At 37.0% G+C, this 15,893-nt stretch overlaps 2 protein-coding genes across 3 annotated transcripts; both read left to right on the top strand.

The window, feature by feature from the left end:
- Nucleotides 1–652: 652 nt before the first annotated feature.
- Nucleotides 653–967, top strand: LOC138893121 (secreted RxLR effector protein 78-like). Its single transcript, XM_070176891.1, has one exon. It carries the CDS (start codon nt 653–655, stop codon nt 965–967), a length of 315 nt encoding a protein of 104 aa, XP_070032992.1.
- Nucleotides 968–4,715: 3,748 nt separating this feature from the next.
- On the top strand, nt 4,716–14,278 carry LOC104107537 (type II inositol polyphosphate 5-phosphatase 15). Of its 2 annotated transcripts, XM_009616369.4 has the most exons (11): nt 4,717–5,676; nt 7,107–7,362; nt 7,780–8,581; nt 9,948–10,078; nt 10,616–10,700; nt 11,306–11,471; nt 11,574–11,614; nt 11,742–12,006; nt 12,148–12,271; nt 12,567–12,927; nt 13,600–14,278. In XM_009616369.4, exons 1-11 carry the CDS (start codon nt 4,791–4,793, stop codon nt 13,954–13,956), a joined length of 3,474 nt encoding a protein of 1,157 aa, XP_009614664.1. In that variant the 5' UTR covers nt 4,717–4,790; the 3' UTR covers nt 13,957–14,278. The 2 variants fall into 2 exon arrangements, with proteins under 2 accessions (XP_009614663.1, XP_009614664.1); XM_009616368.3 differs by having other exon boundaries at nt 4,716–5,676; nt 11,306–11,614.
- The last annotated feature ends 1,615 nt before the right edge of the window (nt 14,279–15,893 follow it).

Here is a 15,893-nt window from a genome sequence, read left to right as displayed (position 1 = left end):
GATAAGAAGTTGTTCCGGCTGGCCAAGGCGAGAGAGAGGAAGGCTCGAGATCTAGACCAAGTGAGGTGCATCAGAGAGGAGGACGGTAGAATATTGATAGGAGAGGCACAGATTAAGCGGAGATGGCATACTTACTTTCATAAACTCCTAAATGAAAAGGGGGTCAGGGATATTGTGCTAGGTGAATTGGTTCATTCCGAGAGTCACCGAGATTTTGGGTATTGTAGACGCATTAAGGTTGAGGAGGTCGTAGGGGGCTATGCGAAAGATGAGTAGCGGTAGAGCAACCGGGCCAGACGAAATTCCGATAGAATTTTGGATGAGTGTGGATAGAGCATGCTTGGAGTGGTTGAATGGGTTGTTTAATGTAATTTTTGGGATGAAGAGGATGTCGGACGAGTGGAGGTGGAGTACGGTGGTACCGTTATACAAGAACAAAGGCAACATCCAGAGTTGTAACAATTATAGGGGTATCAAGCTGCTAAGTCATTCCATAAAAGTTTGGGAGAGGGTGGTGAAAGTAAGGGTGAGGAGAACGATGTCTATATCCGATAACCAGTTTGGGTTCATGCTGGGTCGGTCGACTACAGAAGCTATCCACCTTATTAGGAGGTTAGTGGAATAGTACAAGGATAGGAAAAAAGATTTGCACATGGTGTTTATTGACCTGGGGAAAGCATATGACAATGTGCCTAGGGAGGTTCTTTGGAGATGCCTGGAGGCTAAAGCTGTGTCGGTCGCTTACATTAGGGTGATTAAGGACATGTATGATGGAGCTAAGACTCGGGTTAGGACAGTGAAAGGCGACTCTGAGCATTTTTTGGTTGTTATGGGGCTGCACCAAAGATCTGCGCTTATACCGTTCTTATTTGCCATGGTGATGGATGCATTGACGTACCATATTCAAGGGGAGGTGCCATGGTGTATGTTATTCGTTGACGACATAGTTCTGATTGATGAGACGTGAGGCAGCATTAACGAGGGACTGGAGGTTTGGAGACAGGCCCTTGAGTCTAAGGGTTTCAAGCTAAGCAGGACTAAGACAGAATACCTGGAGTGCAAGTTCAGCACCAAGTCGAGGGAAGCGGGCGTGGACGTGAGGCTAGAATCACAGGTCATCCCCAAGAGAGGCAGTTTTAAGTACCTAGGGTCAGTTATCCGGGGGGATGGGGAGATCGACGAGGATGTCGCACACCGTATAGGTGTAGGGTGGATAAAATGAAGGTTAGCATCTGGAGGTAAGTTTTATAAAGCGGTAGTTAGACCAGCCATGTTATATGGGGCAGAGTATTGGCCAATTAAGAACTCACATATCCAGAAGATGAAAGTAGTAGAAATGAGGATGTTGAGGTGGATGTGCGGACACACTATGATGGATAAGATTAGGAATGTAGTTATTCAGGAGAAGATGGGCGTGACTCCTATAGATGACAAGATGCAGGAAGCGAGGCTCAGATGGTTCGGGCACGTACGGAAGAGAAGCCCAGATGCCCCGATAAGGAGGTATGAGCGGTTAGATTTGGCGGGTACGAGAAGAGGTAGAGGGCAGCCTAAGAAGTATTGGGGAGAGGTGATTAGGCAGGACATATCGTGACTCCAACCTTCCGAGGACATGGCCCTTGATAGGAAGATGTGGAGGTCGAGCATTAGGGTTGTAGGTTAGGAGATAGTTGAGCAATTTCTACTTCGTACCGGGTGTGAGGCTAGACTGATAGGGTTTCGTCTTAGATTGCTAGTGGTTAATATTGTGTTCACACTATTCTTCCATTTTTCATAGTATAAGGCCTTATTTACTTGTTATTGTTATTGCTTTACATCTATTTTCTAGTTCTTATGTCGCTATTAATATTTCTATATTTTCTGTTGATGGTATTGATGTATTTGACTCTTTTCGTCTTCTTGAGCCGGGGGTCTTTGGGAAACAGCCTCTCTACTCCATCGGGGTAGGGGTAAGGTCTGCGTACTTACTACCCTCCCCAGACCCCACTTGTGAGATTTTACTGAGTTGTTGTTGTTGTATTCACTAGCAAGACACAAAGTATTGTAGCGATTATGAGTAGCAAACTACAATGTAATATGTTTCCTTTCGTATGATTTAGATTTATCTTTTTGATTATTTAATCTTCTATAAACTTTATTCTGGAGCCCAGCTTGGTTAATATCTTTTCACTCGTGTGATTTATATTTTCTTTGTATTAATTTTCTTAGTTTCTTTTACGTTGCTATAGAATATTGATGGATCTATACTTCATCCATCTTTCATATTTTCTTAATTCATCACCCTTTAAAATGTAAAAATATTTAGAGAGTTTCGATAAGTCCTATAAAAGTACGTATGTTACTGCATTCTACTTCTACTAATGACTTTTACATGACATTTAAAAAAAATACCGAACTATAATTGGTATGGTACAAAATATACAAAATAACTGGCCGAACCGAACCATTGACACCCCTACAAATATACATTCGTCTTGGCTTGTGTGCTTGAATGTATTAGAAAAAATAATATATGTATTAGCTTTGGTAGTATTAATCTCTTATTTGGTAGTACTTTTCAACCTATGTATAACTAATACATGTATAATTATACATCATATTCAGTACTATTCTTATACATATCAAATCATGACATTAGTAATACCATAATTGCCTAGATTTATTACATGAACAAGCATGTATAAAGACAAAACTAACCTTTCAAAACATTTTTTAAATTATTTTCAACATTTTAAAGGATATTTTTGTAAACAAATAATTAAAAAAAAATATGCAATGCATGTTATTTTTAATACACCAATCCAAACACCATTACTAATTGTAACATTTCTAATTCTACCATTACTAGTATACCATATCTATCAAACGATCCCTTAGTACAATTTGGAAGGATGTATTGAAATCTTTTGAAAGTAGTATACTCAGCATAATAATTGTGATAATTTATTCCTTTAAAATAATCCCGTTGAAACATAAAGAGTATGAATATACGCATTCCACCAAAACAATTTTTAGGCCAACGATTCTTCAATATAGAATATTCTTTAAATTGCCGACCTCTCACCTATATTGGGAATTAAATGGTGTTTGACCTGGATATCATATTCTAAAATTCATAATGTATAAATTATAATATCCTGCAAAATTTTATGCTGCTTCAATCTTCATCGTGACATCTTTTTACTCTTTCTTTAATGCCTTAATTCATATTATGCACAATGGACGACTAGCTAAGTTTACATTCACAAATATTAAATAAAATTAAAAAAGAAAAAAAGGAGGAGGAGGAGAATGGTTCTTTCTAAAATAGAATTCCTTCCGTCGTTGAAGTTATGTGATTACCCAAATTATCAACTTCTCTTAATACTTAATAAGTTATAGGAGTAATACTTCTTTTAAAACATCAGTCGTTTTATATTGTGAAGCAAGTTTAATACTTTTATGTTAATTCTATTATAATTGAAGAGCGATAACGATGTAAATCAAATAACTATTCCGATCAACCTAAATACTCACTACGTACATCTCTTTGCATATGTATTTTCCTTCAATTTATCGTTTTACTTTATTTCCATTGAATAGAAAATTAAAGTTTAATTTTCCGTAAATCAATTATATTCCTCTATTTAAAAAATAAAATTTATATTTTGAAATAAAGTTATAGTAGCATTAGTCTTGTAAAGGAAAAAAGAAGAAGATATAGTAGTATTAGGAACGAGAAAAACAAATTTTGCATGGTTTGGACTACCGTTTAATGGTACCAAATACTGATCCAAGAATTTATTCTTTACTATCTATAGAAATTTTAATCAAATTAAAATGAATTATGCTATAGCCTATATTTTTTAGAATCCAATTCCAAAGATATTTCCAGAAAGAAAACAAAAGGCAACTCTGTCCAGAAGAAATTACATGGAAAATGGCCAAATCATAAATCATTTCCTGTCGTATCAGCGGACAGGTGTCCTATGATGCCCAGTTAGTTAACATTGGCGGGTACGTTAATGACAACGACTTCCCGTTCCGTCCCGTTATTCAATACTAATAAGAAAAAGATTTATATTTCAGAATTTTAATTATCCATTTACCGAATAAAAGAATTTCACATATTTCGTGTAGTTGAGTGATATTCACTTTATTTTCCACTTTTCACAAATTTTGACCCAATTCTAATGTATTATCCAACTTATTTTTCTCAAATAACTAATTATATTTAATGATGATTGTTATTTCTAATTTATTTTTGAATAACTTGATTGGGTAAAACCATTTATACTATTATATGATAAATAAATTTTTTACCCAGTTCAATCATCAATGCCAAGTCTAATATATTACTGCTTTCATTTTTTATGTGCCGTAATTTGACTTAACATATTATAAGAAAGGAAAAAAACTCTAAAGCTTGTATTTTTAAATATGTCATTACTGGCATCTTAAAAACATACTATTAAGGATAAATAAAAAATTTAATATTAATTATTTTTAAATATATAATGACACTTAAGATGGAATAGACATGTACTTATCTTTTCTTCAAAATACCCATTCATATTCACAGTTAACAATTATTTGTGATCGGCTTTTTAGTCACTTTATAATGTAAAAATTAAGTATGATTAAAAGAATAAAAGAATAAATAAAGAGAATATAATAAAAACAAAAAAAAGAAAAAGAATTAACGGAAATTCAACGTCTTTCTCTTGTAATGAACCCCACTATCTTCGCTGTTATGTCAAAACCCCCAAAATTCTCTAGATGTTCGCCATTATCATACCCACAAACACCAAATGGAATCTTCTCGAATCGACGATGAAGACGGCGACCTTTTAGCTCCTACTTCCAATACCTCCAGTCGTCGGAATTTCCACTGTTACAGTGAAAAATTCGTTTTCAACTCTGATTCCGATTCGGACGACGGCGAAAATGTCAGTACACTCGGCGGTTCCGGCCGGAAATTTAGCTTAGACGAGACGGAGCGAACTCCGAAATTATTCGACCGGTTCTACGGCACTTCATCTTCCGATGACGAAGAGTTCAGCTCTGGTTCAGGTCAAAACGGCGCCGCCGTTCGCAAACGACTTGATTATATGATTCAATTCCTCGACCGTAAGCTTTCTTCTGAAACAGCTGCGACTTCTGACGGTAATACTAACGGCAAGAGCCAGTCACAGGGTTTACCTGAGTTTGTAGGTAAAGGTGGCGGTACCGGCATTTTCAAGTTGCCGGTGCGTGCCGCAGTGCATCCTGATCGGCCGCCGTCATTGGAATTACGGCCGCATCCGTTGAGAGAAAGGCAAATCGGGCGATTTTTGAGGACTGTACTGTGTAATGGATCTCAGCTATGGGCTGGGTCGGAGTGTGGAGTTCGGGTATGGAATTTTTCAGATATATATGATGCTGCTTCTGAAGAAGAAGATGAAAATGAGGACTTTGAGGATGCTGCACCTTTTGTGGAGTCTGTTAGCGTTTCACCAACGTTTTGCCTTGTTAAAGATGCTGGGAATAGGTTGATGTGGAGTGGACATAAAGATGGTAAAATCAGGTGTTGGAAAATGGACAGTGAAATTAGCAGTAGAGAGAAAGGTGCTGCTTGTGGAAGAGCTACTTTGAAAGAAGTGCTGACGTGGCAGGCTCATCGCGGTCCAGTTCTTTCCATGATCATGACTTCCTATGGTAAAAGTTTGAGTCTTTCGTAATACCTTTCTCTGTAATTGCATCCACTGTTCATTCTTATGTGTTGTGTCAACATGCAAGTTCTCCTTCCAATTTTTGTGGCGGTGTTTTTCTGAGCACAGGGTTTTAAGAAAAAGGAAAGACTTTTGAAACTTGTACTCTAAAATGAGCCGTAGACGTTTGTGTTGCTAGAAATCATCTCATTAGGGGAAATGAGAATTTTAAAGTTACATTTTTTCTAAATAAGTATGACATTCGTTGTGGGATAGACTAAAAGGAAAGTATCATATAAAATGGGATAGAGGGACTAGGGAGTAGTTTTTTTTATTTACTATATTGCATTTTGAGCACTTTAAAAACTAAATTTACTAATGTAAGCCTTTGAATTTGCTTGATCATCTTATATAAGCTAGTATTAAAATCATTTGTGTTCGTTTTCTTCTATGATGTAGTAAATAGACAGCTGGTTAGGCAAGCTAGGGGGAACAAAACGTAATTGCACTATTTTTGGAGGTCAAAGTGAGTTTGGATATCACTTAGATAAACAAAAACTATGCATCAATTCCAAACAAGTTGGGATAGGCTATGCAAATCCTCACTGACCACGTTTATCCAATTAAGTTCATCTCAGGCCAACATTGTACAAAATAACAATAAAAAGTACTAAAAGTTCTCTAATATTTTTAATTATCTATACTAGAAGTAAAAACTCTTAGAAAACATAGGACCTAAAGTAAATGTACTTAGCACCCAATGATATAGCGTAGTAGTCAATGAGTGGGCAAGAGCCATGAGGTTTCAAATTCAAATTCCAGCGGAGGTAAAAGCACTGGTGATTTCTTCCCATTTGTTCAAGCTTTAGTGGATAGAGTTACGTGGTACCTGTTGCTGGTGGGAGGTAGCAGGTATCCTGTAGAATTAGTCGAGGTGCGCGCAAGCTGGCCCTGATACCACGGTTATAAAAAAGACTAACGTACTAACATAACTAAAACATTTTTCTTAACTAATTGATAGGGCCTATATAGAAGAAATGAACCTCAGACCTAACTCAACCCCAAAAGCTAGCTCATGAGGAGATGATTGGCCATGACTTGCTATCATGATGGTTTTTTATTTGTTGAAAGTTTCTAACAACCAACTCTGAAATTGCCACTTGAAAGAAAAAAAAAGTAGCTCTGAGATTGTTGCCTTTTTTCTGGAACCATAAATAGCATTTGGATGGATCTCTGTGTCATTCTTAACTTGCACTGTGATGCATTGATAGCCAAAGTGGCCTTCTTGGTTTCTACTTTCTTTTTGATGAGTAAAATTAGTTACATTAAAACTGGACTGATAAAATACCAGTGTTACTATAAACGAAAAGGCAAATGTTAGTGGGAGTAACTGAAGAGAGTGTGCTTAATTCTGATCTGATGAGCAATTTCATTTAGGCGATCTATGGTCTGGATCTGAGGGTGGTTCCATCAAGATCTGGCCGTGGGAAGGAATTGAGAAATCGCTTCCACTGATAGAGGAGGAAAGGCACATGGCTGCTTTGTCTATAGAGAGGTCATACGTGGATCTGAAGAGCCAATTTCTACAAAATGGCACATGCAATAGCATATTTTCTGTCGATGTCAAATATATGATCTCTGATCGCTCTGGAGCAAAAGTTTGGACTGCTGGTTATGTGTCATTTGCACTTTGGTGAGTACCTTCAGAATCATTTTACAAACAAATGTCTTCATTTATATTGTCTTGTTGCTTGCTTGTTTTGCGTTGTTGCTACCATTTATTTCTGAAACTTAATGTTACAATGAACAAGCGCAATAATGTTATGTTAAACCACACTTAAAAATTCTATAAATGCTCAATCATTCATCACTACATACATGTTTTTGATTGAAGAATGGATGTGCTAGTCTTGAACTTCCGCCATATTGTTTCCTTGGTTCTTGTGTTTTTTATATTTAAAGTTGTGATGCATATATTATATTATATTTGCACATCCCTAAGGTTTTTCACTGCCAGATTTTCTGGTTGTTTCGAAATGAAATCTAACTATTCAGGTCATCTGGTTCTGATTATGTTGATTGTTTCTTATCAATTGCTTTTGACTTTCAGGGATGCGCGGACGAGAGATTTATTGAAAACTTTCAACACAGATGGTCAGGTTGAAAATACACTAGCAGCACAAGATCCTGTTATTGAAGATGAAATGAGGATGAAAATAGTGTCCAGTTCGAAAAAGGACAAGTCTCAAAGTTCTATCAGCTTCTTTCAGCGTTCACGCAATGCTATCTTGGGAGCAGCTGATGCTGTTCGTAGGGCTGCGACTAAAGGAGGATTTGGAGAAGAGAATCGGAGAACTGAAGCATTGATCATTACGGCTGATGGAATGATTTGGAGTGGCTGTGCAAATGGATTACTTGTCCAATGGGATATAAACGGCAATCGGTTGCAAGAAATCCAGTATCACGCATTCTCTGTTCAATGCTTGTGCACATATGGGTTACGGATTTGGGTGGGTTATGCTAGTGGTTATATTCAGGTGTTGGATCTTAATGGTAATCTACTTGGAGGATGGATGGCTCATAGTAGTCCTGTAATAGATTTGTCAGTGGGTGGAGGTTATGTTTTCACTTTGGCTAATCATGGAGGTATACGAGGTTGGAGTGTGATATCTCCTGCACCAGTGGATGGTATTTTGCGCTCAGAGTTAGCTAGCAAGGAATTTTTGTATACTAGGCTAGAGAATTTAAAAATATTGGCTGGTACATGGAATGTTGGTCAAGGAAGAGCTTCTCCTGATTCACTTATATCATGGCTAGGTTCTGCAGCAGCAGATGTTGGCATCATTGTTGTTGGCTTGCAGGAGGTAGATATGGGCGCTGGTTTTCTTGCTATGGCTGCTGCTAAAGAAACAGTAAGATTCCTTCCTTTTTCCCCTTTTCTCTCCAACCCCAGCTTACTCTCTTCGGTCTCTAGACTGGTGTTGCTTTCTTCTCTCAGAAATGTCTAGATGAATTTTTTTTTAAATTGGCCAGCGTCTAAGTGGAGAAGAGTCCTCAAAATACTAGTCACATGTGGAAGTGCTTCTAACACCCAAAAATAATTTTGTTATTATCGCATCCAAGACCCAAAAATAATTTTGTTATTATCCAAGCACCATATAGTCTCTAAGGACCACCAAACCTCCCTCCCCCTCTCTCTCTCTCTCTCTCTCTCTCTCTCTCTCTCTCTCTTTGGATGAAGTAAGAAGTATTATAAATGGCATCAAGAAGATGCATGAGATCAGAGAGGTACAGAAGGGGTTGAGTTTGTTAGCTCTGTTACAATGAACCTATGCTATGGCTAGAGAGTTAACAAAATCCAAAAGTTTGGCATGCAAGTCAACTGGGGATAGACTATCCCAACTACATAAATTTAAAAGACAACTAGCCTTGAGGGCGTGGTTTGGAGTTGCCAAACCTCTCCTTTGAGGTAACTTTGTATGCTAAATGAAGCCATGGGCAAAGTAGGTGTAGTTTTGACTGGTAGCTAGACAGGATAAAGAACAAGTTACTGGGGAAAACTCATATATATATATATATATGTATGTATGTATGTATGTATGTATGTATGTATGTTGTGTGTGTGTGTGTGTTCGTGCGTATAATCATTTGTAGAATATGAGAACCTTCTATAGATGCCAAAGTCTGAACACATGCTAGTTCATGCCTTTCTTCACTGTAGGTTACATTGACTTTCAATTATTAAAAAAAAGTATATTAATTTTCTTTCCTAAAACTTTCTCAGTGACCCTAAGAATGGTCAAAATATTACCTAAAGAGAAGCTTATCACTAGAATGGTTTAGTGATCGACGTGAATATACTATTTTTCTCTCTGTTCTTACTCTCGATCACTTTAGTCCGTGAAAGATTATTCTCAATATAAAACGGCATAAATAGAAAAACTGGGGCCTTGAGCTTATCCAAAAAGGCGCAAATAGAGGAAATAGACCACCCTGTCTGGAATCAGTAAAGATAATACTTAACTGCTGTATATATATTATTACCAATGTGTCTTTTAATGTTGTAAATTACATGGCATTTTATATTAAGGCTCCAGTTGAAAGCAAGAGCCTTCTCATGATAAAAGAAATTCTAGTCTAGACTTACATCTTCCTAGCTGCTGGTCATATCTTTCTTGGTTTCTGTTCCTATAGTTGTTATAATCTTTTTTATTCTATAACCTTTATAGGCATACTAATAAAAGAAAAAAAACTATAACTCCTTAAAACACATTTTAGATGCAGGTAGGTCTTGAAGGAAGTACTGCTGGTCAATGGTGGTTGGAAATGATTGGAAAAACCTTGGATGAAGGATTGACTTTTATCCGTGTTGGCTTCAGGCAGTTGGCAGGCTTGGTTATTTCTGTCTGGTAGGTATTGCTTATGGATCCTATGCACAAGGCTTGGATAACTTTGGTATTTAGCGTTTAAGCTTATGATATAGACAGCAGAATCTGATTATGAGGACTCACATTAGGTTTCACATGACTTGAGGTGAAATGTTAGTTCAATGTATGGCTGGCAATTCTTGAAGTTTTCAATCTTTTGATACCCACCTCAAGATGCAATATGTTTATATTTGATGAATGCTCCTTTTATTCTTTGGATCTTCTCTTTTAACTAAAGTCACGAGTTGCAGCTTTTTTTACATATGGGCAAAAGGCCTACCACTTAACCCTGACTCACCCCCTTCCTCCAACTGGGGAACACAATTTGTATTCAAATGAATGGACGTCAACTTTCCTGATTATTTTTGTATGTAAACTATGGTTTGCTCATTCTATTTGAAGTGTCTGTCTAAACAATTTCCTTTTGATGTATAAACTATCTATTAACTAGATTTTGATGATTGGGAGCCTCTATTTGTACACATGTCTGATATCTGATGAAACAAAAATATTTTTCAGGGTCAGAAGTAGTATTAGTCGTTATGTTGGCGATGTTGATGTTGCAGCAGTACCTTGTGGTTTCGGGCGTGCAATTGGGAACAAGGTATGATTGCATTCTCCTTTTTGCTGTTTCTTGATGGATCTTATTGTATTATTGCTGAAAGTTGAGAGCAAATTAATTGTTTGATGGTGAATAGTTCTATTTTGAAGCATAAGAATAGCATTAGGTTACTTATAATCTAGAACTTCTCTCTTACTTGGGATCACCCTACAACATGGAATAGGTTTATGCATGATTCCTTCCTGGGTTTCTTGGAATATTTTGTCAAAATATGGGCAACATAGGGACTCAGAACCTAAGTCATGCTTGTACCCAAAAAAAAAGCCATCAGAAGTAATTTTACAGCACCGTAATACACTAGAGAAAGGGAGCACAGTTCTATCAGAATACAATCTTCCTAACTGTAAGTTTCTAAGTTCATATGAACATTTAGTAATTCTACCATAATCTTGAGTGCCCATTGAAACAATTTGATTGGACATACTTAAAGCACATGTTTGTTGTGACCCTCGTAATGCAAACATGGGAATTACTACTGTAGCGTTCAACGCATATTAACACCATTCCTAGTTCTTTTGATGTTTTCGACAAGTAGATAGCATTCTTTGTATTTTTTATATTAATTTTTGTCATGGTCCTCCAAACAGGGAGCAGTAGGATTGAGGATGAGAGTCTATGATCGTACTATGTGCTTTGTGAACTGTCACTTTGCTGCACATTTAGAAGCTGTCAGTCGTCGGAATGCTGATTTTGACCACGTTTATCGAACTATGGTCTTTAGTCGGCCATCAAACTTTCTCAATGCTGCTGCTGGTATGGTGCCATACCTTTTCACAGCTTGCTTGCTTGCCTGCTCTATGTATTTAATCTGGGTTGTTTATGGTTCTCGGTTGCCATTGGTCCTTTCTGTTGCAGCTGGCGTCTCATCTGCGATTCAAATGCTCCGCAGTGCAAATGTATGTACATACTTAAATTGGTATTTTGGCTGTCTGGTCTTTAATGATCTTCTTAAAATATTTGCTTCCTTCATTGGAGCAGTGTATTTTAATTAGCACAGATGAAAACATTGATTTTGCTTGTCAGGGTGCGTTTAACTCTGCAGAAGCAATGCCAGAGCTATCTGACGCAGATATGGTTGTGTTTCTTGGTGACTTGAACTATCGGCTTGATGGCATTTCTTATGATGAAGCAAGAGATTTTATTTCTCAAAGGTGCTTTGATTGGCTTAGAGAGAGGGATCAGTTGCACACAGAGATGGCAGCTGGGAATGTCTTCCAAGGAATGCGTGAAGCAGTAATCAGATTTCCTCCAACATACAAATTTGAGAGGCACCAAATTGGCTTAGCAGGTAACTGTAGCTATCAATTCTGCAGTTGAGTGTCGTAATCCTCTCTTCTTTCATATTTGCAGACAGGATGTAAATGATCTATATATATTTCTCTCTCCTCCTCTGAATGTCTGATGTGGTTATAATTGTCTCATTTGTAAGGGTATGATTCTGGTGAAAAGAAGCGGATTCCTGCTTGGTGTGACAGAATTTTGTATCGTGATAGCCGTTCCGCCTCAGCTTCCGCGTGCAGCTTAGATTGTCCTATCGTCTCATCAGTTTTGCAGTAAGTTCTCCATATGAACCCAAAATAATTGAAGTCCGTGATTTTTCAGGGCACTTGACAATAATGTTTCTGTGGCTTTTCTTTTTTCTTTTTCCAGTTCTTTTTTTTGTCTTTATACAAGAGACCAAGAATGTGTTTCATCCTTCATTTCTTCATCCGCTTCTCATTCTTTAGTTCTTTTGTCATATTTATGTATTTCAATCACTACCTGCCTTTACCTCTTTTGCCATCTATTTTCTGTATCATATTTCTGTTTCCTCTGTTCCCACTCTTCTAAAAGCCTCTCCTTTAATAGGTATGAAGCTTGCATGGACGTGACAGATAGTGACCACAAGCCTGTAAGGTGCATATTCAATGTGGAGATTGCTCGAGTGGATGAATCAGTGAAAAGGCAAGAATATGGGGAAATCATTAGATCAAATGAGAAAGTTGTGCTTATGCTTGGAGAACTGAATAAAATTCCAGAAACAATAGTCAGCACAAATAACATAATCCTCCAGAACATGGACTCATCCATCTTGCGCATTACAAATAAGAGCGGCAAAAACAAAGCTATTTTTGAAATAACTTGTGAAGGTGAGTCCACTGTTAAAGATGATGGGCAAGTGGTTGATCATCCTCCAAGAGGTTCTTTTGGTTTCCCTCGTTGGCTTGAGGTAACTTCCGCTTCTTAAATTGGAGGATTGGAGCTTTTCTATCATTATAGTGGCTGGGGCTTGATGGCAAGGGTTCTAATTTGTTTACTTGTATGATTTTCCAAAGTGATTCCTCTCTCCCCCTTGCTTGTGTTTTCTTTTTTTAATTTTTTTTCAAGAGTTGGAAGATTGGAAGTCACGACTGGTTCAGTCACTCTGAACATTCACGTGAACCATGATGTTAGTATTCGCCTATTTTAGAAATCTGACCACCAGAAGTTGGGTGCCTCGCGAGAATCTTATTTGGGACCCGCTGACCTTAAAGCTAACTAGACCACAAAGAACCTAAAATACATGCGTAGGCTTCTATTTGTCTGTGTTGCAGAAGACGAAAAGTATGGAAATTAAGAGAAAAAATGTGGTAGTTGGGGGTTTTTTCGAAATGAAAAAAATGAAATTATTAGTAAATGAGTGGGATGACTTATGAAGATCTGTGGTTTACTGTTTGGATATGGTTAGACCAACACCAAGTTCCATTTTGGAAAGGGTTAGGGTCCCAGTGTAGCTTCATAATCTGCTTTTTTAGTATGTTGCCTTTAAAAGAAAAGCTATTTTCAGTTTGTCATAAGCTAAATTTGCACTCTAAATACTCGGCTTTTAAGAATCTGATGCATTTGGTTTGAACTTCAACAGGTCAATCCTGCAGCTGGCATCATTGAACCAGACCATATTGTTGAAATTTTAGTTCACCATGAAGACCACCAGACACTTGAGGAGTTTGTTGATGGGATTCCTCAAAACTTTTGGTGTGAAGATGCCAAGGATAAGGAAGTCACGTTGGCAATCAACGTCCGCGGTTGCTTCTCAACGGAGACAAAATGTCACCGTATTCGTGTACGCCACTGCTTTTCAGGCAAGCCTTTGCCAGCAGAGATCAGGCCCAACAACTCTAATCATCTGCGGACAAATGTCCTCCACCGATCTGACTTTCAGCCTCTTGGTTTTGCGCCTGATGTTGTCGACGACCTAATAAATCTAAATAGTCCTTGACAAGCAAGCTTGTCTCCTGGTTGAACCATGCCCAAATCACGTGGTTTTGATTCAACGAACTGGCAATCCAATCTGTGTATGTGTAAATAGTCACCAAAGGGTCTCAGTATTATGCAACATCTCAACAACTAGGACTTCTCTATAGAAAATTTTCTTTGAATATGTCATTCTTTTGAGTTGGCCGCTTCTGAAAATTTTCGGACTGTCGCTTTGAAAGTGTATAGCATGAATTGCACACTTGTAATAACCTAGAGCTAGTTATGTATGTAACCATGTAATGTATCCGAGGGAGTGGCACATTTCGTGAGGAGAGTTGAACCCATCTAAAGTTGTTGGTTTGTGGGGGTGGGGTTGGGGGGGGGGGGGGGGGGATGTGTGTTAAACACGACAGGAAACAGAGGAAAGGGAAATGTTTCCCTCTCTCTAACATTGTGTTTCCTTCTTTTGTTGAACTTGCTGATATTACTTTCCATGTAGGTCATATTCACTTGCATAAAAAGCAAGGAAAATGGAGACATCATGACAGAAATTTCTTTTAGTTTATGATGTGACATACATTTACCAGTCAATTTGTAGGAAAGAAATATATTGCACTTTAATATTAAAATACTAATATTATTTGTATTATATTAAGTGTAGAAAGTGGCTATAACTCCTACTAACCCACTATCCCATGATGCAGGAAGTGTCTATAATTTTTTTGTAACTACTATCCCATGTTCTACAACTACAAGCACACTAAATTATCCACTAACCCATATTCACCCATAATGTCATAACTTATTACTTGATTATCTACCACATTATTTTAAGGAAGAATTCCTACACCTATAAATAGTGGTCATTTTTACCTTTTGAATGTGTGAAAAGTATCATAGTGTGCACAAAAGTTGAGTTGTATTTGTAAAAGAAAAAGAGTCGTGAGAAAGAATTCTAAATCTTTTACTTTTTACTAGAAAAGAAAATTTTACTTTGTCCATATTTTGGTGGAGCTTTCGACTCTACAACTTATTCAGAGTACGAGTAAGATGTTGTTGGACTATTATATCTTGGGAGAGATTAGTGTTGGACTAGTAATCTCCGGTGGCTTGAATCTCCTTGAGCGAGATATTCGCGCCTCGGAAGAAGATATTTAATTTTTCTTTGTTATTTTTCAATAGTACTTATATTTCCACTGACAAGATATACTTAGAGCCCGTTTGGATTGGCTGAAAAAAGTGATTTTTAAGCACAGGTGCTTAAAAGCACTTTTTATGTGCTTGAACTTGTTTTACAAATAAGCAGTTACGTGTTTGGATAGAAATGCTTAAGCTAAAAAAAGCTATTAAAATGTTTGGTAAACAAGTGTTGGTAAGCACTTTTTTCTGTTAAAATGACCGAGATGCCCTAAAGCTGTCAACACTAAAAATAAGCTTATTGATGCATTTTTAATTTTAAATTAACTCAAATGCAGATTAATTTGTGTATCAATTCAGTTTAAGTTATAATACTGATTAGATAAGATTATTTTAATTAATATAAAGTACTTATTGGGTAAAGCATTAATTAATAATTGTAATTAAAAAATATACTTAAACTATATAAACAAATCATATAAAATTACCCACAAAGTAAATAAATTAAAGTGAAGTACTTTTAAAAATCGAAGAACCACGTAAAAGTTACTTTCTTGCCTTCTGCTTTCATTTTTGGTTTTGCAAATGAATCAAAAATGGAATTTGAACGAGTTAGAAAGCTTTTGAAGTAGAGAAACAAGTATTGCTAATCAGTTTAAAATACTCCTGAGGTTATGATACCAGTTAGGAAGAAATGGGAAGAAAAAGAGACGGGTTAGAAGTTTTAGTAAGAGAGGGTACTTTGGTAATAATAAAAGTATGTAAGGGATAATAGGGTAAATTATTTGGTCAAACTCAAGAAGCTTTTAAACCCAAAAAAAT

The sequence above is a fragment of the Nicotiana tomentosiformis genome, chromosome 5 (assembly GCF_000390325.3).
Source record: "Nicotiana tomentosiformis chromosome 5, ASM39032v3, whole genome shotgun sequence".
NCBI lineage: Eukaryota > Viridiplantae > Streptophyta > Magnoliopsida > Solanales > Solanaceae > Nicotiana > Nicotiana tomentosiformis.
Note: the sequence above shows the minus strand (reverse complement) of the source record. Positions and strands in the feature narration are given on the sequence as shown.

Excerpts from the sequence above, each read along its gene's own strand:
- LOC104107537 (XM_009616368.3), top strand. The coding sequence starts at position 4,791 with ATGGAATCTTCTCGAATCGACGATGAAGACGGCGACCTTTTAGCTCCT. Across the intron at positions 10,701-11,305 it reads GGCGTGCAATTGGGAACAAG|GGAGCAGTAGGATTGAGGAT; the intron begins GTATGATTGCAT and ends TCCTCCAAACAG. Across the intron at positions 12,272-12,566 it reads ATCGTCTCATCAGTTTTGCA|GTATGAAGCTTGCATGGACG; the intron begins GTAAGTTCTCCA and ends CTCCTTTAATAG.
- LOC138893121 (XM_070176891.1), top strand. The coding sequence starts at position 653 with ATGGTGTTTATTGACCTGGGGAAAGCATATGACAATGTGCCTAGGGAG.